At 48.8% G+C, this 22,163-nt stretch overlaps 1 protein-coding gene across 3 annotated transcripts; it reads left to right on the top strand.

Annotated features, from left to right (window-relative positions):
• Nucleotides 1-266: 266 nt before the first annotated feature.
• On the top strand, nt 267-19,672 carry ALG9 (ALG9, alpha-1,2-mannosyltransferase). 3 transcript variants are annotated; one of them, XM_017738507.1, is made up of 14 exons: nt 267-405; nt 646-780; nt 1,012-1,082; nt 1,909-1,997; nt 2,428-2,563; nt 2,872-2,959; nt 3,073-3,178; nt 6,722-6,844; nt 8,342-8,496; nt 10,107-10,212; nt 10,855-11,002; nt 11,310-11,439; nt 13,915-14,045; nt 17,818-19,672. In XM_017738507.1, the coding sequence occupies exons 4-14, from the start codon at nt 1,949-1,951 to the stop codon at nt 17,936-17,938; spliced, it is 1,293 nt and encodes a 430-aa protein (XP_017593996.1). In that variant the 5' UTR covers nt 267-405; nt 646-780; nt 1,012-1,082; nt 1,909-1,948; the 3' UTR covers nt 17,939-19,672. The 3 variants fall into 3 exon arrangements, with proteins under 3 accessions (XP_017593996.1, XP_008635144.2, XP_017593998.1); XM_008636922.2 differs by lacking the exon at nt 1,012-1,082 and having other exon boundaries at nt 10,083-10,212; XM_017738509.1 differs by lacking the exons at nt 267-405; nt 646-780; nt 1,909-1,997 and having other exon boundaries at nt 1,022-1,082; nt 10,083-10,212.
• The last annotated feature ends 2,491 nt before the right edge of the window (nt 19,673-22,163 follow it).

Here is a 22,163-nt window from a genome sequence, read left to right as displayed (position 1 = left end):
GGTCGCGGGTGAGGGGCCGCGGGGCCGCGGGGCCGGTGTTTACACGGGTGGTCCGTGCGGTGGGGATGGTGCTGGAGCTCGGCGCGGGGGGCCAGCCCTGAGGGAGGCTGATGGTGCTTCCATGTGAGGGGGCTGGCGTCCCCCCACTGCCCAAATGCCACACTCAGAGCCCTGTGCTCGCTGTCACCTTGGTAGCCTTGATCTCGTTGCTGACGCTTCCTGCTGCGTTTTTGTAATTTTTTTTTTTTTTTTCCCTTTTGGATTAGATCATCTGGGAGCAAAGCCGGGCAAGTTTGGGCCCCTGAAGGATCAACAGCTTTCAAGTGTCTCATCTCGGCCAGGTTCTGTGCAGCTCTGCTGAGCAACATCTCGGACTGTGATGAGACCTTTAACTACTGGGAGCCGGTGAGTCCCTTCTTGCCCTTGGGATTGGGAATTCATACTTGGCCTGTGCAAATACCCATTTATTTAGCACCTTGTGCTCTCTGTTTCAGTCTGTAGTTGGCTCGTGCAAATGCAGATTTATTTAGAACCTTGTGCTGATCCCTCTGTTTCAATGAGATTTTTTTTGCTCTGGAATTCAGGGTGGAAAACTGTCTGCTCTGTGTGCTGCATGTTAATTTATTTATTTGCTCTCTGTTGTAGACACACTACCTCATTTATGGGAAGGGGTTTCAGACATGGGAATACTCTCCAGCCTATGCCATCCGCTCCTATGCTTACCTGTGGCTCCATGCCTTGCCAGCCTGGTTCCATGCCAGGGTTCTGCAAACCAACAAGGTAAATCAGATGTGTGGAAGCTGCTTTTGTGAGGAAAAAGTGTGCTTTGAGTGTGTGTGAAGCAGCTCTTCTGTTTGTTGTTGGAATTGACTTCATGTTTATAAAATGCTGGCTTGTTGACAAACATTGACCTCCCTGTAAGGATTTCCAAGGGTTTGTGGGTTTCCCCTGATGCTTTACAAGCCCATTTTGTGTCCTGTGCCTCATTCCGACTCTGGCTGTGTCTCCTAGGTTCTCATCTTCTATTTCCTGCGATGCTTCCTGGCCTTCCTGAGCTGCGTTTGTGAACTCTACTTCTACAAGTGAGTGCCAGTCTGTCTGCAGGGGGTGTTTGGGAGCGGTGTGAGTGATGTACGCAGTTACTGCCACAGGAAATAGGCTCTGAAGCTCGTGTGTAGATGAGAAAATAATGTGTTCTCGTGATAACTTAATGAGATGTTGGTCAGAATGCCACAATTAGGACAAAATTGTACTCCCAGATCTGCCACCCACACCTCTACTCCAGCATTTTGTTGACTCCACTCGTTTTCTCACTGCTGGCAGCAAGCAGGGTGGGAGTGTTGTAGATTGAGGAGAGTCTGGTGCTGTGTTTGCTTATCGCAGTGAATTTGACTGGAACACATTGATTGTTGCTGTCTATAATCTCTCTGCCAATGCTGTTTACAGCCACTAAAAGCAGTAGCCCTAACATGCAATTATCTTGTCTAAACTGGATTTTTATTTTTACCTGCTGCCTCTTGATTCCTGATTTTCAAACCACTACCTTGCATGACTTTTCTGTTGCCAGTAGTCTGGGTTTGAGGAGGTGAGCAGTGGTTTTTTTGCATGATGGGGTTTTGTGAGGGGTGAGACTCATAAATAGATTGATGTGTGCAGCAGTGCAGCCACCAGTTCCTGAGGCTGGCACAAGCACAAGTGGGAGAAGCCAAGTCCCACCCAGAGTTTTGCACTGGTGTAACTCAGGATCTGAAATCCCAGGCCAGAGGCAGCAGCTGAGTGTTGGGAATCCCCCACCTCAGAGCTCTCAGGCTGCTCCATGGATTATTTGTGGTCCTGCATGCTTTGGGTGCTGCTCTGTTTTTGCCCTGAGGCTATTTTGTGGCACCTGTTTCTCTGCTGCTTCCCCAGGGCTGTGTGCAAGAAGTTTGGGCTGCACGTGAGCAGGCTGATGTTGGCCTTCCTAGTGCTCAGCACGGGGATGTTCTGTGCTTCTGCAGGTGAGTTGGCTTGGCAGTGGCACTAACAGTGACCAAAGATGGCTCCAGAGAGAAGGAAATCCACAGCTCTAACACATCTCTGGAGTGCTCTTTGTTGTGTTCAGCTGGGGGTGTCTTTCATGACAGAATAAGCGTTGATTCAGATTTTGTTCTCTGTGTTGCAATTTCCAGGCCTGTTCCTGTTACTGCCTCTTGTTTTTTTCTACTGCTGTGCCTTTCAAACAGGCTCTTGGCCTGCCTTCCTTGGACATCTTGGGTTCTAAGGAAGGAGGCTGATATTTTGGCAATGCCATTTGCCTTTGTGTCCTGTCCCCTCTGGCTGGTTGTACCTGTTTTCCCAGCCACTGTAAGACTTCTGTAAAACACTTGCTGCTGGTGTTGGGTAGAGTGTGGGGAAGCTGTGCTAACCCTCTCTCCACTTGCCCTACAGCTTTCCTCCCCAGCAGTTTCTGCATGTACACCACGGTGGTTGCCATGACAGGCTGGTACATGGACAAGACCTCTGTGGCAGTGCTGGGGGTGGCTGCTGGAGCCCTGCTGGGCTGGCCCTTCAGTGCAGCTCTGGGGTAAGGAGGGGTTTCTTGCCCTTTGTTACGTGGGTTTCACCTGGCTGGGGAGAATGGAGGGGTGGAGGAGAAAACCAGCAGGGACTGAGCTGCCAGCCTAGCCCAGGATCGTTGCTACAGGGTTCTTGGCTCTTGAAGAACTCAGGTTGGGAAGATTTCCTGGCACTAATATGAGTAAAACCTGAGCTGGATGACTGGACTGTGGAGTAGAAGCAGAGGCCAGTGACGTGGTGGTTCTTTCTCTTGCTTTGAAGGGGCAGCAGCGGGGTTCTCAAAGCCTCCAGCTGACAGCTGGGTCTCTCTTTCAGGCTTCCTATTGCCTTTGACTTGTTGATCCTGAAGAAGAGGTGGAAAAGTTTCCTGAACTGGTGTGTGGTGTCCTTGATCCTGTTTTTGGTGAGTGCCTGCAGCAACACAAGGAGGGAATGGACTGCAGTAGAAGGGATGAGTTCCTTTAGGAAAATCAGCTGGAGCTGCTGGCACTTCAACCAACAGCTGCTTTCTTCCAGGTGCCCTTGGTGGTGGTGGACAGCTATTACTATGGGAAGCTGGTGGTGGCACCTCTCAACATCGTTCTGTACAACGTCTTCACCCCCCACGGCCCTGATCTCTACGGTGAGTTTGGGATAACAGGGCGGGGAGGGAGCCCGAGGGTGTCTGGCTGCCGTGGCCCGTGATTGGCAGTGCTTTTTCTGACGTGCCCTGGAGCCAAAGCAGCCTGCCAGCTCCAAAGGCTGCAGCTGCTGCTTCTGGACACGGGATGTCTCTGTCGAGCTGGGAATGCACTCACTGCCCAGGTTCTCCACGCTGGGAGTTATGCTGCTTTTGTTCACGTTCCGCTTCTGTAAGAGTGCCAGGAGATGTCTCAGTGTCTGTGCACAAGCGGCCCGTGTGTGTTTGTCAGTTTGAATCTTGTTCCTGGCTGTTGTTCCTCACAGTCAGGCTGCAGAACCTTGGGAAAGAGGATTGGTGCAGAATCCATACTTCTCTCTGTCCGTATCCTGCACTTCTAGAGCTGAACAGCAGGAGAATATTACATTTCTAGCAGGGCTTCAGAAGGGCTGGCAGAGACCACAGGATCCCTGCAGCATCTCTGTGCTCTGTTTGAGCCCAGAGGAGCTGTTCCAGGAGGGACTCAGCAGTGCTGAGCAGCAGCAAGGCTTTCTCTGGCTGCTGGCGTTGTTGCTTCAGTTGAGGGGCTGTTTTGGGTGGTGCTGAGTGGTGATTTGTCACTTGTGCTGTGGCACAGCAGGACAGCAGCTGCTCTGCCATGGCTCGTGGCCTCTGCAGGAAGGCTCTAAAGTGTGGAGCTGTGAGTTTTCTATAAGTAAACTCCAGGCTCTGTCTCTGATAGGTTTTGGCAGGGGCTTGTGCCTGACCTTTTCCACACTGGTGCATGAGTTGTTTCCAGAAGCCTCCAGGGACCAATCTGTCCTGAAGAGTTTTATTCACAGTGACACTCATACAACATCCTTGGGCTAGTAAAACAGCCTGCCTGGAACTGCTCTTTAATGCAGCGTGGCCAGGACAGCGCTGTGTGTTTAGAGAGCTTCAAAACACTGGGGAGAAATAACACTACCAGAGGAGATGAAAGGCTGGCCAATCCCTCTTGGCTCTGGAAGCTGGGATTTCCCAATGTTCACATGATGGGAGCAGAGTCACCAACCCAGATCATCTCCAGTGTAAGCACCACAGTATTTTGGAGACAAGGTCCAATTTATTTTTTTTTCTTCTGGCTTCAGCAATACACTCCTTCTACATAAATATTGTCTGTGCAATTAATATTTCCCTGGAGTGATTAGGTTTCTACAGCCAAGGGAGAAGAGCTGCTAAGTGTATATATCCCTGATTTTGAGGCTTTGGGATTCTAAGAAGTCATAATTTGTGACCAAGGTTTTGTCCCACTTTGGGAAGCTTTGTGCAGCTTGGGTGGAACGTGCTGGAGCTGTTCATGTGGCACTTTGCTCTGTGGAGTCCTGGTTCTGGAGCAGAGTGAGAATAAATGAAATGCAGCAAGCAGACTGTTCATTGTAGCAGCTCTGAAGCAGACTTGCTCAGAAAGAGGGCTGTGACTCATGACCAAGTGATTGCAGCTCAGTTACTGCTTGCCAGCTGCAGTTCCTGTGCTCAGGCTTCAGCCCAGGGTGGGGCTCCTTATCTTAAACCTCTTTTACAACTCCTCTGCTCTGGCCTGAGCTGCCCTCACCATTCCTGTGGACAGGGTGCAGCGTGGGTAAATTTGAGTTCTAGAATTGCTCCCAGGGCCATTCACAGACTCAGAGCTCAAAGCATTTTCTCGCTCTGTGTCTGACAGTGCTTCCAGCTGGTTTTCCTCATGGAACCACCGTGCCAGGAGCTGCCTGGGTGTTCTTTTCCCACTGTTTTCACCAGTCTGTCTCATATATCCCACACCTGCCAGCTCTAGGATTTGGGTCCTTGCAGGAAGCTCCACCTCCTCTCCTGGTCTGTGTGGAAGCATATTCCCATTAATCCTGAGCATGGAGAGTTCTCCAGTGTTCCTCCCTGCTTCAAAGACGATATTCTGGGCCAGGACTTCTTGCATGCAGTGGGGTCATTCCTTTTTGATGCTGCAGTTCTGTCTCGGTTCACCTTGAGCCGTGTGGATAACAGGAATAAAAAGCTTTTTGCCCTGGGAGGCTTTGAGCCTGAGTGCCTCTGAATGGGTGACCCAGCCTGGTGCTTTTTGCCTGCTGTGCACTGTTCTCTTCTCTTTTTTCCCCACTTTTTATTTTTTTTATCCTCTCACAGAGAAGAAAATCCCTCATTGGAGAAGGAGGGGAGGCTCCAGTGCTTATTTTTTATGGGCAATTCAGTCACACTGCAAAAAAATGTAAGCGAGCAGCCTTTTTTTGGTTAAAGCTGTGCTTCAGAGCAGCTGATCTGTCTATTGGCAGTATTAGCTGGGCTGTATTTGGATTGTGGAGGAGTTGTTTCATAAATCGTCCTTCACTCCTGACCCCCAGCTGCCAAATCAGAGACAAGAGCAGAGAGTGGTGAATTCAGGGTGAATTTCCTTTGCTTTCCATAGCAGCCAGAACGGTGACAGGATGGTCCCTGGAATTATCCCTTAAAGATTTAGGACTTCTTTTGATAATTGCTGTTTGCTTGCAGTGCGAATAACTCAGGGTTTCCTCTGTGAACCCGAGTTGCTTGGCCAAGCAGTGACTCCAGTGCCATGTTTGTGACATTCCTAGGGCAACTTCTCCCCTTGTTGAGCTGCAGAGGTTTCAGGTTTTCCTTGCTGCTTTTCAGTTGTCTGATTAATTTCAACACGGACCCAATTTAAGTGGCTCTGATTGCAGGAAATTGCTGTGGCATGTGACACATGTCACAACAGTGCCGTGATTAAAGCCCCCGCGTGTCATTTACTGGCTGATTGAGCTAATCACACGGAGAGAGTGGGAAATGTGTGGAGAGGAACTGGCATTCCTTATTGTTAAGGGCTTTAAGCATCCTGAATTAAGAGTCTAAATAAATGACAGTTGGACTGGAGTTTCTTTCAGTTTACATTCTCCAGAGCTTGCAGCCAGTTCCCAAGTGTGGAGGCAGAGCTGCCTGGCTCCCGTTTGTGTCAGAACAGGCGGAATTTGGGACATTTAAATAGTGCTGAGCCTAAGGAGGGACCAAAACCAGCATTTAGTAGCTGAGTCTTTGTTAGGGTGAAGTGGGAATGCAAACTCCTTTCCTTCTTAATCCTTTTTGGTACATCTTCTGTTCCTGCCAACCCAGAGTGAACATCCTCACTCCAGAATTACTTGACATTGTGTGGTTTTGTGTTACTCCTCTGCAGTTAGAAAGGAAGAATGAATTTGGGGTCAAGTTTCTCAGTTTTACAAGTTTCCACCTCTGCTTTCTTGCTGTGCTTTCTGAATGCAGGGGTGAGCTCTGTGTCACAGAATTCTGCTGGCTGTGGGAGTGGCCTGGGATTGAACAGCAAATGTGATACTATTTTTCACTCCCAGTGGAAAAGTAAGGAGAAAAATAATTTCTGAGAAGGAAGACAATGAAGTTTCTTGGGCAGGAGTGAGTGTGAGATACTCTGGTGGACTGTGTCAGGCATAGAAGGTCCAAAGCTGCTGTGCCATCCGTTCATGCTTGTGTTTCAAACCTCTTTTTGCCTTTTTTCTCACCCTTTAGGTACAGAACCCTGGTCCTTCTATTTCATCAATGGCTTTCTGAATTTCAACGTGGTGTTTGTCCTGGCCCTGCTCGTGCTGCCTCTGACTTGTCTGATGGAGTGTCTGCTGCAGAAATTCCGTGGTGAGTGCAGGGCAGCTGGCAGAGCCAGACTCAGGAGAGTTTGCCTGCCAAAGAGCAGCTTTTCTTTACTGGAAGTGAAACTGGGAGCAGTGAAAACTTTTGGAACACCAGGAAAGTTGCTAGAGTTCATTAGAGTTCAGGATTGTTCCTTGCCTCCACCTCAGGAGGAAAAATGTATTATCAAAAGCAGGCCTGACAAGGTGTGTGGTTCCAAACCTTCATTCTGACATTTCGTGCATCAGGAATGGGCCAGGCAATGATCCTAAAGGGGAAAGAAGCTGTCCCTGGTGTTGTTCCCATCTTGTCTGCAGCTGGACATGGGTAGGAACCTTTCGGGATTGAAGCTGGACTGTCCCGTGCACTGTGGGTTTTTCAGCTGCCAGGCTCCCCATGCCCTGGGAAATGTCCCTTTGGGGGTGGATATAGTGGGAGTTAAAAAAAAAGAGGAACCAGAATATTCCCTACTCCACACTGGGCTTTTTCTTGAATAAAATGACATCAGTTTAAACACGTGACACTTGGTAAGTGACTCCAGAGGGGAAGTGTAAATTCTTCTCTGCTGTTTTCCTACGGAAAATTCATCAAGTGTCAGCAGCAGCCTCCAGATTCATCAGCCCCGTCAGTGCTTTGCTCTCTCTCTGTTTTTTTTTTTTACTGAATACAACAAACAGTAACACAATCGTCGATGAAAATGTATGTTAAGGGGTGTTTGCTTATATCTGTTCCTCGGCTGTGAGTGCCAACCTCTCAGAAAGCAGTAAAAGCTCAGTAGGAGCTCCTGTAAATGCAAGATTTCCTGCTGTTCGCCTGGTGTTCTTGTGCTTAACAGCAGGAGCAATTCTGCCAAGTGCTTTGTTCTTACTGTCTGTGAAATGCCGTTGGCTTAATTGCTTAACTCTGCTGTTGGGAGTAGTAAGGGGGTAGGAAAGGGACTGAAAATTGTCAGGCAGTGCAGAACCCTCCTCAGTGTGACTGAAATTCAGGGTAATTGTTGTTATTTTTGAATCTGTTATTTCCTCTGTTAAGCAGAAGGCGCCTGGGAGACCTCTCCTGCCGTTATTTTTGTAATGAGGCAATGAAGGCTGGGGACACTTCAGGCACTAAACAACCCTTTGGAAGGGGAAGGGGAGATCCTGAGGAGGCCCTTTCTGATCTTTGTGTGTACAATGCCCAGCAGGAAACGCAGTACCTCTGTCTGCCTGTTCAGACCTGGCAGTTCTCGATGAGTTTTGTGTCTTGCTTGGATCCAGTAACACTTATTTTCTGCTTTTGGTCTTACCAAGGCTGTGGGAATTGTCAGGATTGTAGGAATCTGCAAAAATCCTCTGAGGAAGATGCCCTGCTGGCTGTTTGGGTGTGTTACCTGCATTTTAGCAACAGGGGTGCTCAGAACAGGGTGTGGGGGGGGTCTCAAGAGTGGGCTTTGGGTGTGAGATAGGATTGTGCAAGAGAAGCAATTCTTGCATTACTCCTTTGCTGAGTTTTTTTTTCTTCCAGTTCAGAATCTGGGCCGTCCCTACTGGCTGACCCTGGCTCCCATGTACCTCTGGATCCTGATTTTCTTCAGCCAGCCCCACAAAGAAGAGAGGTTTCTCTTCCCCATCTATCCCCTCATCTGTCTCTCTGGTGCTGTGGCTCTCTCTGCTCTTCAGGTAAATGTTAGTGGTTTTTAATAGATAGCTGAGAGTATTTCCCAGCCATTATTTCATGATGACTTTGAGTCGTTCTCCAATCCCAAGTGGGAACTCCTGGAGCTGTGATGTTGTAGTGCCAACACCACACAAAATCCAAGAGGGTTCAGTAACCTGCTGATGGAATTGTGCCTCCTTGGCTGTTCAGCTCTAGGGGCAGGAGTGTAGGAAATGCATTTTCTGTTGTGTTTTGGTAGGAATCCCTCACTGGGTTGAAGAAAGGAAAAGGGATCTCGTTTAAATGTTGGGAAATTGCATTGAACATTTGGAAGAGCCAGAAACTGGATGTTTAATAAACATCACTTGAAACACTTCACAGAGCAAAGCACTAATACAGATTGATATAAACCTTCCCAAAGCTCAGAGTTATTCATCTCCTGCTGTTAAAAAGGCTCAGGAATGCAGCCAGGAGTCCCTGCTGGAGCCTGTTCCAGCTGTTTGGCCTCATCCTGCTGGTCCTCCTCTGTCCTGCTGTGCAGCACTGCTGGAATTCCTGCCCACCCCTCAAATCACTCACCCTTGCCTTGCTCAGATGCTGTTCTCACTCTGGATCTCCACTCATTCCCCAGATGAGTTCCAGTCCTTGCATCCCCACAGCATCCAGCTCTGTGATGTCACCAGTTTTATAGCTCTGACAGAGAATTCCTCTGTGCTCTCAGAGCATCACAGGGCAACGTTTATTTACTTCTATTTGTGCCAAATACGGCTTTAGGAAAATTTCATGAACATTTCCTGCATATTTTACCACTGTTCGATGACGTTTTGCCCAGTATGGAGCATCCAGCTGAGAGTCTGGAACTGATTGCCCACCAGCAGGACAAGCTTGTCACTCTTCCCCTCCAAACCACGTGGATTTGGCTGTTATGAGAAAAATGCAAACAGGACAAGAGAAACAGAAACCAGCTGAGGGTGGGAAGTGAATAAGCACTCCTGCAGAACAGGAGGGAGGGACCAAGCCAAGGACTGGATGTGTTTCCTCCTGGGTATTCCCAGAAAGGCTTTTAAAGTAAAAAAACCTAAAGAGCTTTTCTTTTATTAATTTTTCTTTTATCAATTTTCCTTTTATCAGTTTCAGAGTGACTTAAAGCTGGATGCAGAATGTGCTCTGTGTTCTTTTACCCACTTCAAAGCTGTAGTTTGAGCAGGGTAAACAACCATAGGTCACTCTGGAAATCTGGGTCATGGAGCTTAGACAGGAATTCAGTCCAGCATGGAAACTCAGGTGTGTCTGTGCAGGGAACTTCTGCAGAAGTGTCCCTGGTTCACCTGGGAACAGCCAAACTGGAGCCCTTGAGAGAGCACTTTAGGTCCAGAGGCCTTCTTAGGGAAAAGAGCTGAAAACTTCTTGAAATACCCCAAATTATCACTTAAATATGACTGAACCTTATGAGTTTCTGTGCATTTTTATGGCTCTGAATTAAAAAAGCCCAGAGATCTGGTGGGAGATGCACTGTTGTAAAGTCTTGATGAAAAATAAGAATTTTGCTGAGCAGATCAGAGTTGGAGTAACTTTATATTGTCTCTTTTTTTTCTTACTCTTCCCTGAGAAATGTTACCACTTCATCTTCCAGCGCTACCGCCTGGAACACTACACAGTGTCCTCCAACTGGCTGGCCCTGGGGACTGTCTTCCTCTTTGGCCTTTTGTCACTGTCACGCTCTGTTGCCTTATTCAGAGGTTGGTATTTCAGATTTGCTCTCTGCTCTCCTGGCCTTTGGGCTCAAGGGTTGCAAAAGTTGTGCTGCTTTGCCTGTAGAAATCAGGAACCTTGAGAAGTTTGGATGTCGCTGCTGCAGGGGAAGGAATTAGTTCTGATGGTCACCATTAATTAATTATTAATGATGCATTCATCCATATATGTATGAGTGGATCACCGGAATTACATCACTTAAAAATCCTCTGCCCTTCACCTTCCACCAGCACAGCTCCACTGATCTAAAACCTGACTGGTATTAAAGCAGGTATTTCAACTTGCAGATAGATAATCCCACTTGGAAAAGCATTTTCCTGTGTAAAACTTGAATTAGGTGCACGAGTCCTTAATGGAGATGGATTGGACATTTCTGGAATCAGAGCCTTCCCACCTCACTAGTATTTTTTGGGGTTTTGGTGGCCATTGCCAGCCAGGACAGGGGAATGAGAATAAAATTGGTAGGGCACAAGCACTGCTAGAGGAGAGGGAGTTTTGGAATCCATAGACCAGTTCACTTATTCAGTTGAGTTATCAGTTAAAAATGTATGTACGAAACAATCTTTTGAAAGCTTTCATTAAATGCCCCTCTTACTTTAACCTTATTCATGACTTTCTGCCTTCCACAGGCTACCACGGGCCCCTGGACCTGTACCCGGAGTTCCACAGGATTGCCACTGACCCCAGCATTCACACGGTGCCCGAGGGGAGACCAGTCAATGTCTGTGTGGGCAAGGAGTGGCACAGGTTCCCCAGCAGCTTCCTGCTGCCAGACAAGTGAGTGCTGCAATGGAAAAGGTGCAGGTTGGTGAGATGGATAACGAGGGGCATCATAATGAGGGGGGTGATCATGCATGTGGGTAACCCTCAGGACCTTGGATCTCTGTTGTCACCAGCAGCAGTGTCACAAACAGTGGTAAAGTACCCAAACCGAAGGATTCTGAAGGGTTTTTGTCAGCACATTGGCCACAAGCTCCAGGGAATCTGTGGTGTGCCTGCTTCTTTAGCTGCCCACCCTTGGAATGGTGTCCTTGGTTCTGCTTTTGGTGCTCTCCACACAAAATGCTTTCCCTGTTCTCCGCAGTTGGCAGCTCCAGTTCATCCTGTCGGAGTTCCGGGGCCAGCTGCCCAAACCCTTTGCCAAGGGACCCATGGCCACACGGATCATTCCCACGGACATGAATGACCAGAACAAGGAGGAGCCATCTCGATATGTGAGGATTTATTGCCGGTTCCTTTCCCTTCCCTCACTGTATAATTTGAATTAATGTAATGCCTCTGAGTGGATCTCCCCATTTCTGTTTCCTGGGGAGTTCCAAACCAAAAATGGTCCCTCTGTAGCACATGGAAATCTCCCCATTCTTGTGAGTGGTTTCTGTTTGCCTTCCATCTGCCAATTTTAAAACATAATGATAATAAAAGAAGCAGCAGAAGTAATAACTCCTAATTACTGCAGTTTTGGGTTTAGTGTGGTGTGTTAATGTGATCACAGGAATGAGTAGTTCGAAGTCCCCCACAGAAAATATTTGTCACTGAGCAGGAATTGAAATTTCCCTCTTCTATTTGTTTTTAAATATAAAACTATTCATCATATTTGCAACTGAGGAGGAGGAACTTAATTTGGAACTTAATTGCATTAGTGATTTCAGTGGGAATCTGCTAAGATAACATATATTGGTATTATTGATTTATTTTCTGGTTGGACTAAACTAAACCAGTGCACAAATAGGAATATTTTAGAATGATTGCTAGCTAGCATGTTTAAAATTACTAACAGGTTAAGTCTTGGCAACCTTCTGGGTTAAAACTCTTCATTTGAGGCTCATTATGTGGTTACTGGAAAGGGGATGGAGGCGTGTTCCCACCTGAGAGGAGCTGTCTGCTGCAGCGCATTTAATTTATGAAATCCTTAACTGGGGCTTATTTTTAGCACAGACAGCTGGCTGCTGCACAGCCTGTGACTAATGGAGCAAAACACACTTTTGTTTCATGCTTGTTCCTTAATGTCACCCTACAACTTTGTTATTTCTCGAGCAAGCTTAAGGGCCTAGGACTTCAGAAATCAGAAATTAAACGGGGTTAAAACTCTTACTTATGACCTGCTAATTACACCAAGAGATCAAGATCTTTCCCCAAATTTAGTGAGTACAGGCACACTCAGATTTAAAAAAAAGATAGAAGAATAATTAGCAAGAACTGGACAGGACTGTGCGAGTGAATAAATCCAAATAGCACGAGGCTCTTGGTCATTTAAAGGGGAGAAAACAAAGGGTTCAGGAGAATTATCTGAGCCAGGGATAAAACCAATTAATGGCTGCAGATCTCACTGTTTCAGGTGTGAGTATCTATTACTGCTCTGCTTGGCAATGGAAGAGTGAACCTCAGTGTTTCTGTTGCTATGAGACACTGGGGAAAGAGTGATTTGATCTTGTTTTGCAGTCTCTCCTTCCTTAATCACATTGAGCAGCACTTACCTTGCACTTGCCCGGCTGGGGAGGTGCATTTGTCTCTGAAACTGCTAAGAAAGAGATAAGGAGTGTTATTTCTTACCGAGATACATCCAAGCAGGACCAGCAGATTAGGCCTAAAAGCTGTTAACAACAGCTGACTTCAGACAAAGGGGTTTTCAAGCACTTTCTTTTCACTTCTTACACCATCCACACCCCATGGCAGCAGCAGATGTGCCCTTAGCTCCAGCTCTGTGCCGTTCCCACTCCTGTCAGTCAGGATGGGATCCAATTTAGCTCTCTTCCACTTGGCAGAGCAGTTGCATCAAATAAAGAAAGAGTGGGAGGAGGAAAAGGAAAGGGGAACAGAAGAGGAGAGGATGTAATTTAGAAATCCCTCGCAGCTTTGTTCACTAAGACTCATTCCTTTCTTTCGTTTCAAGGTCTGTGCATCCCCCAAGTCTTGTGTAAATCCCCAGCTCAGTGCAGAGGTGCTGTGTTGGCCCTCTGAGCAGGAGGAATATCATGCTTGGCTTCACTGTAACTTGTGAAAATACAAGGGAAACCTGTCTTGCACCTGGAATTTGAAGTCCCAGCTCTTTTAGGGCAGCATTTAGGATGAGACAAGTGAGATCCTTGAGGCAGCAACTTGTCTTTCTCTGAATGATTCTACATCACTTCCAGAAAAACTTTGTTAGTGGTTTGGGAGTCCTCCTGCTAATGAGCCAGAACCTCTCCCAGGGCCTGGAATGTTCCTCTCACACAGAGGAAGAAGTGGATTCAGCATCCTCAGCTGTGTTTCCTGTGGTGTAATTTCATTTGCCACTCAGTTGTGATGCCACGGAGCCATCTGCTATCCACCTAATTAAATTGTTTTCAGCCTAAATTGTTACGTGAAGCCCCAAAGATGCTTCAGAAAAGGGATCTCAAGCATGGGCAAGGAAGTTGGCAGTAAAATGTTGTGGGAGAGAGAACTGAACCTCCCTGAAGGAAGAGTTTGAGGGGGTAAGGCAGGATAAGACAAAGGATTCCCAGCACGAAGGGGGAGGTTTCATAACATGAGTCTCCTGTTGGATTGCCCCACAAAGGCTTTGCTTGAAAACATTCAAATTCTCTTACCTGTGTCCTGCAGGAAGCATTTCACCTGTTGCTAGAAATGTAACCCTCTTTTCATGGCTTTCAATGAACACAGACAACCAAAGCTGCAGGAAATGAACCACAGGAATGTCTGTCTTCCTGCAGATTGACATTTCCAAGTGCCACTACCTGGTGGACTTGGACACAGCAACGGAGAGCCCGCGGGAGCCCAGGTACTCCTCCAACAAAGAAGAGTGGGTGACCATTGCCTACAAGCCATTCCTTGATGCTTCCAGGTAGGATTTGGACTTTGGAGAGGGAGGGATGAGGGCTGGCAGTCTGTGATTTCTGTTTGCCAAAGTGGACAGGGAGGAGAGATCCGTTGGCAAATCCAATTTCCAGCAGAGTGGAACCTTTGTCAAACTCCTGCTTGTAAAATTTATGAGCTGAGTTGCTTTAGAGGGTGAAACCCTGCGAGGAGGGTGGTGAGAAGGAGTATTTTTATAAAGAAATAAACAATTTCTTTATAAAGCCTCCTGCTTTTTTGAAGCAATGTTTTTTGGGTTTGAGGTGAATGTCGCCTCCTCCCAGGAGACTTTTCACTCTGTCTTGTCCCAGCCAAATTCAAGACAGGTATAAATCAGTCTCAGAGGGGATGAGCTCTTCAAAATTTTATGAAAGCTGGCAGGCAGAGAGAGGAGGCAGTCAGCAGGGCCACACCTTTACTGGGCACCAGAAAATCCATGGAAGAGATCACTGCTGGAATCTGTTCTGCAGTAGTTGTGCTGCTCACTGAACAACTTGCTGGTGTGTCTGTGAGAAGCAGAGGTGGGATTTGTTCTCCTCCAGGCTGACAGGGGATGGGATCAGGGTTATCAAGCTGAGAATGTTGTTCATACATGCCTGCAGATACAGGAACACTCAGCTGCATGAGGATCTTATTTAGTCCTTTAGAGCTCTGGCCATGGTGTCACACCAGGACAGAGGGGCTGGCTGGAAAAACCTCTGTAAAATCTAACCCAGAGTTCAGTGCCCTCCTGTTTTCCATGAGAGACCTTGTGACTTCCTGGTACTTGGACCCTCCAGGGAGTGGGGCTGGGACGAGCAGTGGGAAGGAGTGAAAATGTTCAAGAGCTCCCAGGAGAGCTCTGGTGTTCCCAGCTTGCTGACACAAACAACTTCTCCTGGCAATGTCTCCCCATGAACTGTATTTTCCAAGAGAACCTGCTGCTACATTTGGGCAGGACTTTGGGAAGTTTGGCCAATGAGTTTTATTAATGAGGCAGTTGAGGCATCAAAGGCACTCCTTGTGCAGAGGATTTGCCCTTAAATGTGCATTTTTGCTTTAAAGCCACATTTGTGTGTTCCTGGCTGGCATCTCACACCCAGCACCTGCTTCCAGTGCCTTGGAAACAGCCCTTGCTCCCTCCGAAGTGTAAAACCACTATGAAAATGCAGCTTTTTGGGGTTTTATCATAGCTAGTGAGGAACAGAGGTGTCACTTGGGAGCTGAGTGAAGAGTTCAGGTTTGCAGCTCAGTGGTTGCAGAGCAAGGGGTAAAAAAACCCAAACCCCATCAAGCACCTCCCCAGCTCAGCCCAAAGTGCAGCTCTTGTTGTGTGGAAATAAATGAAATAAATGACCCCAGCAGCCCAGCTCAGTCCTGCTGCACTGGAGGCTTCTGGGGCTCACTGTGAGTCTCCCATTGACGTCAGCAAGTGCAAATGTAAATCTCAGCTGGCTCTGATAAATGCTGCTGCTAATTGAATTAGAGAGCACTCCGAGCCACCAGCTAATTATGCTCCTCAGGAAGCTGCTTTGCCAAGGTCCATTTAATTCTATATTGGCTGAGCGCTCCGAATCTGGCACACAAAAGGGGAAATATATCACAGCTCCCCTCTGAGGAGCACATATTTTCCAGCTCTTTAGGCTGAGCCTTCTGCTTGCTCCACACACTTGGGTTTTCCATTAAAAAAAAAAAAATTCTTAGTGCAAAATTAATGATTGGGTCACCTTGTTTGAGCATAGCATTACCCTGGTTTGATGAGAGCCTGTCTCATTCCCTTTAATGGTGTTTTCCTCTAGCTGTTTTCCCTGGTTTTATTTTAAAAGTAGCTGAATTACTTCTGAAATGTGTGTGTTGGTACAGAATTTAACCCCTAGAGGAAGTGCAAATGTTAAAGGGTTTTCAGAGAGCTTTGATCCTGAGCTTCTTGTGGCTGGGAGGCACTGGGACCTGCCCCTGTGGCACTGGGACCTGCCCCTGTGGCACAGGTTCAGCTCCCTCCTGCCATTCCCTGCCCTTCTCCCTCCTCCTGCCTCTCTCTGAACGCTGCTGGCACCAAATTCAGGTTACCCAATGCAGTTTGGGAGGAATCTCTCACACTGCAGGTATCCACGTGCTGCTGTTCCATAGAAGTCTGTGAATTTGGGAAGGGGGACTGGAACATCTTCACTTGGGATTTCCTTCCATCCCACAGCAGCCTCCTCTGGCACTGCTGGAACAGAATTGAGTTGCTTTTCCTGAAATTCAGGCAGAAGAGGCTCAGCTCCAAGGGTCGCTGTGGTTCCAGCTCTGGTCACGGAGCATCTCTGTGGAGATGCATCTCTGGCTCCTGTCACATCTCTGCCTTAGCTGGGAGCTGCTCTGTCCTGCAGCAGTGCCTCCTTCAGAACCCAGAAAACCTGGAAAAACAGACCCTGCTCACCCAGCTTGGAGTGATCATGGCCCTGCTCCTGCAGCCTGGGAGCTGAGTGCTGATTAAGGCTCCACACACTCGAGTCTCTGGGGGACAAATTTAGCAGCAAATGCAAATAGAACATTAAATATATTCCTGTCATCTGTCACCCAGCCCCTTCCCTGTGCCATCTGCTGTCTGAGGTGGCTGAGCCCAACACAGAGAGGTGACAGGAGGTGAAGGTTCCCCGTCCCTGAGCAGGGAGGGGACCATGAGGATGCAGGAGCTGCCTGATCCCAGCTGAGCCCAGCCAGGCTGTGCAGGAGCCCCCGGAGCCCCTGGGGAGATTTTTTAGCTCCTGCCATTTTTTTCCAGCTATATTTGAAAGATCTCCAGTGCTGCCTTACAACAAGCAAACGAAACACAACTCATCTTTCTGCTGAAAAAATTACTCGAATGGGATGTCCAGAACAGCAGAGCTGGGGGTTGAAGTGACCAGCAAGTGTGAGCCATCCCTGACCACTCAACAATCCAAACTGGAGTGCTGCTGCTGCTGCTTTTCCGAGCTCTGTGTGCCTGGGGTTACACTTGTGGCTGGCAAGCGTTGGTATTTCCCATCCAGTTGACCTTAAAGACATAAAGGGAGAAGCTGCAGTGCTGAGGAAGCAAAACTCTGCCTCAGCCCCAATTTCAGTGAGTTGCTCAAATTTTTGAAGCTTCACAAAGCTCAGAGCTGCTGCTGAAGGACGTTTTATTTGTCCACACTGAAACCTGGACTTTATCATTAGTGAGAGAATACATCCATTCAGAATGCTCTCAGCCAGCACAGCTCCAGCAATTAGCAACCCAATCAGAGGTGCTAATTTCACCCGGCCATCATTAAGCCCTCCGTGCTCCACTGGTCCAGTTTTTGAAAGGCTGTGAAATGCCAGCTCCCAGCACTGGCAGGACATGGAGTGAGTGTGGGCTGCAGAGCTGCCCAGCCCTCTGTAATTCAGTATTTCCACAGAAGATCAGCTCAAGAGCCGAACTTCAAAACGCCAGTGCCCATTAAAGCTGCTTTTTGCTCCTCAGAGAGGTGTGGGGAAAAGGCAGCCAGAAAGATGGGATGGAAAGGAGATTCCAGGAGGGAAATGCAGCCTTTCACCTTCCCAGTGCCCTGAGGGACAGGGCTGTGGCATCCAAGGTCCCCTGGGTGCTGATATTTGGGATTTTAAATTTCTTCCAATAATTACAGCACCTTCCTGCCCTCTGTCCCCCTCAATCCTGCAGGGAATGGATGGTGGGCATGAGGCTGCTGCTCTTAGTGACAGAAACCAGCTCTGGTCGTGCCAATAAGGAGAGAATTGGGCACTTAAAAGCGTTTTGCTTTTCCTTTCTGGTTTTTCAGGTCCTCGAGGCTGCTGCGGGCGTTCTACATCCCCCTGCTGTCGGAGCAGTACACGTGGTACGCCAACTACACCATCCTGAAACCCCGCAGGAAGCAAGCCAGGAAAAAAATGGGAGGCTAGGAACACACCTGGGCCAGCAAAAAAAAACCCCAAAGCATCTGCTGGCATTCTTGGACAGCTCCCTGTGTGAAGGATGGTGCTGGGAGGATTCCCCGATGAGCTCTGGCAGCCTCTGCTCCTCTGTCAGGGCTCTGCTCTGCCTCAAGCCATTGGAAAATCCAGCAGCCACCTATGGATGTGTTATCCCTGCTGCTCCCTGTGTTGTTCTCTCTTACGCCGGAGAAGAGAAAAATGGAAAATAAAAAGGGGGTGGCACCGCCAGGTTCTGCTCCAGGCTGCAAATCTGGGAAAATCCAGCTCAAATTCTCTCTGTCTCTCCCCCACCCACCCCCCCCACTGTCCTCACCTGCTCAAGCAGTGCTTTTTTTCACCCAGGGAGTTTTTTTTCCAGGTAACAAAGCTTAGGAATTTTCCTTTTCCAAGGGGAAAAGAGGAAAAACACCTGACTGACAATGAACTGGAATGCACTGAATCTCAAGGAATGAAGCATCATGCACCACAGAGGAACAGCCTAAAGCTGCTCTGTCCAGGAGAAATTTCCAAGGATAAACCTGTGCTTTTGGGAACAAAAAACCCAAACTGAGACAATTATGTGTTTAATGGGATCAGAGTGTTCGTGTTATCTGTGAAGCCAAGTGTTTGTTTGCTATTTATAATGATTTTTTCAAGATCCTTTGAACTCTAGTTGTCAGCATCTTAAAAATTCTGGAATCATCCAGAGAGGAGAAGGATAAATCCTTTTTTTTTTTTTTTTGCAGTTCTGTTTCCCAGAATAGCCAGGATGTGTTACGTGGGTCCAACATGCCTCAGAGCAGTGCTGTGTTTATTCCATCTCCATTTTCAAACGTGCAGCATCACCAGCTGGATGGAAGGAGCTGTTCTCACTCACACCCCTGGGATTCTGTGGGGATGGGATGGGGTGGAGCAGAGGAGGAGTTCTGCCCCATGGTGTGACTGTGGTTGGGTTGGTGTGAGCAGGGGGATCAGGGAGCAGATTTGGGATCCAGAAAAGCTCTGGGGATCCATGTGTTGGTCCAGGTGCTGGATGCAGGGCTCAGCAGGGTGGGAAGGCTGTGATCCCACCTGATCCTGCTGGGACAGAGCAGGAGGAGCTGCATGAGCAGCAAGGCTGGGCTGTGTCATAGGATCAACTTTACAAACACAGGGAGAGGTTCTGAATCCCTGCATGGCACCAAGGAGGAGGTTTTTAATGTTTGTGCTACAAACAGTGCCCAGCCTGGAGTCTGGATGGTCACACCATGGAGAATCCCACTGCACCCCACTTCCAGCTGGAAGCTGAGGCACTAAATTCAGGTTTAGGGTGGTGTCTAAGTTGTGCCATCCTTAGGGAAGTGGATTTCATCCCATGCAAGTCTCCCCCTCCCTGAGTGTCAGCTGTGGAGCTCTGAGGTGTCCCAGGAATGTGGCTGGGATGAGCTGTTCTGGGAGGGCAGAGCTGCCACCAGAGTTTTGTGTCCGTGTCCATCATCTCCCCTCTCCCTCCAGCCAGCTCTGCCCTCGCTGAAGTTTACCCAGGGCTCTCCAGTGCCAGTGAATCCAGACCAGAAGTCCTGCCCTGCTTGTTGCCTCTTCCCTTGCTGCCCCCGACCTGAACTCAAATAAAGCGACAGATGCAGCTCAAGCAGTGATGGCAGCAGCTCTGTGGTCCCATGTCCCAGCCCATCACCACGTGTTTGGTGTGAACACAGTGCAGTAAACACCCATTGGAAACCACTGTGGCTGCTCCACCTTTCTTTCCAGCTGGATTCCTGTTCTGGAGTGATGCTTGGGAACTGATAAGTTCACAATAATGGGGAGTTAGCAATGTTTTCCAGAGCAAACACAGGTGCAGTGTTGTCCCTCACTGTCCTGCAATCCGTGAATTCTGCTGGGGAGGTGGATTATTGGGTGAGTGTTAAACATGACAGATAAAACAGGCTTCAGCCTCCTTTTCACAGAAAGGGTGAAGCTTCCCTGATGTCTGATAGTCCTTGTGGCATTGGTGTAACCTTTGTCCAGCCCAGAGTGAGCAAAGAGGAATTCTGTGTTGAAATGAGCTGGTTGGAAAGGCTCTGAGGGTGGGGAGCTGATCCCTGAAATTACCCAGCCTCAGAACACCCTGTGCAGGTGCTGCCCAGCCCAGCCCTGTTCTCTCTCTTGCACAAAGACGAGGCTATTTTGACCTTTCCTGTTTTTCGTCCTCCCCTCGGAGCTGCCTGGGGAAGCTCCAGCACTTTGAGTCAGCAAGAAACAGCTCCAGGGCCTCTGGATGTGGGGTTGGTGATGGATTCACAGTGCCAGGTCTGGTTTGGGACCTGCCCAGTGGTCCAGGCATGGCAGAGTTGTGGTTTCACCTTGATTTTGGGGACAGGTGGCTTTTCCACATCCCTGGCATCCTCTCCAGCAGGTGCAGCCCTTCCCTGCCTCTCCCAGAGCGTTGTCCCAGGGGCTCCTGGTGCTCCACGTGCTGCAGCTGTGAGAATCCAAAGGGTCAAAGCAAGGAGTGCAATTCCCAGGCTCTTTGGCTCTTCACCTTCCCAGCTTCCCGGGAATCTGCTCCCGGGACAGGAGCTTTCCAGCAGCTCTGTGCAGTTCTGGCTGGATCACGCCATAAACAAGCCCAAACCCTATTATTAGACCCTGGAAACTGCTGCCTTAGAGACAGGTTTGCTTATAAATATCCATCATTTTCTCGCTGGCTCTTCAAAGCTGGCAAGGAGAAGGGATCTCTGCTTGCCCAGAACCTGCCTGCCCCTGCTCTTGGAGCTTCTCCCCACCTGAGCTCATCCTTCCAGCCCCCCAAGTTCCAGCTGTGGGGATGAGACACCCACCCCAAGTGTCAGCAGGGTGGCGAATTTCTGTGATCCTTCAGCTCTCCTTGCTCCCTGCCCAGCCTCCTTTGCAGCTGCTGGTCGGTGGTGGCAGGGTTTTAATCCCCTGTCCCTCCTTTTCAGCCTCAAGGGTCCCTGGTGGGGAGCTTGCCGGGTTTAACCCCGCTCCTGGCCGGGAAGCGCTGCTCCAGCTCTTCCTCGGGCTCCCGGGAGAGGGCATCGTGCTCCAGGAGAACCGGGAAGAGCCGGGTGCTGAGGGCTGAAATCCTGGGCATGGGGTGGGGAATTGGGGCTTTTGCTGCAGGTAAAACTTGGGATTTCAGGGTGGAAGCTGCAGCCTCTGTGCTGCCCTGAAGGAGCTGGTGCTGAATTTTTCTCCTCCCCACTGCCACAGTGACCTGTCCCTGTTGCTGTGACAGCACTGGAGGTTCAGTTTTAGGTGTTTTTGGGTGTTTTGTGGCAGCCACACCTGAGTGAGGAGGCGGCAGCAGCTCCCCTATGGCTGGAGAGGGGGAACATCCCTCCCTTTGTGTCCCTGGGGAGTCTCCACCGCTGCCATGGACCAACACTTCCCTGCCTAATTGGGATAATTCCTGGATCTCATTTTCCGCAGAGAGCTGACACTTATTGACAGATAATCCATGTCTGTATGGAAAACTCGTGATTAATTGCTTCCTCTCAGTTGGGCTCCCTGGCCTGTCTCTCTTTGTTTGCTGACAAACATTTCATCTCCCTGGCAGTCCAAAAGAAAAAGTTGTGGGAGCTGCTGGGGAATCCAGGGCTGTGCTTGTCCTTCCCAGCAATGGCAGGCCTGGAGAGGGGAATCATTGAGAAGGATTAGGTGCGATCCTTATTCACCTTTTTGAGCCCAAATAGGTGAGAGGGAACAGTAATTTATGAGAGAAATGGGTGGTCTGACTTCTCCATGTTGTGAAAATCAGGAGAATGAGGCAGAACAAACCATAGGAGCTTTTCATTTTCCTTTTTTACTTCATAAAAACTCGCTGGGATTTTGGCTGCAGCGTGTATCCCATGGTTTTCAGGCAGGGAGGTATTTTAAATGTTAAATACAGGGAAAGAAAAGATTTCCGGGAGCTCACCAACAGTGTCAGGGTTAACGGGGCTGCCTCTGAAATGTCACCTGGGCTCTGACGTGCCTCTGGTGCATGAATGATTTACAGGAACAGCAGCACCGAGCTGGGCCTGTCAGATGATCCAGAGCTGTGTTCCCACCCCCAAAATCTGCTTTTCCCCTCAGCTGTCTGGCAGTCCCCACGCAGGGCCCTGCACCAGGAAAGGGCTGTGCATGGGAAGGGGGGTGAATTTGGGCATTTTTTGCACCTCTGTGTGACCAGGGACAGGCTGGAGCTGTGTCAGGGGAGGTTTAGGTTGGA

The sequence above is a fragment of the Corvus brachyrhynchos genome, unplaced genomic scaffold, assembly GCF_000691975.1.
Source record: "Corvus brachyrhynchos isolate BGI_N302 unplaced genomic scaffold, ASM69197v1 scaffold46, whole genome shotgun sequence".
In the NCBI taxonomy this organism is placed as follows: Eukaryota; Metazoa; Chordata; class Aves; order Passeriformes; family Corvidae; genus Corvus; species Corvus brachyrhynchos.
The sequence above is the reverse complement of the archived record's forward strand: the minus strand, read 5'-3'. Positions and strand labels throughout refer to the sequence as shown.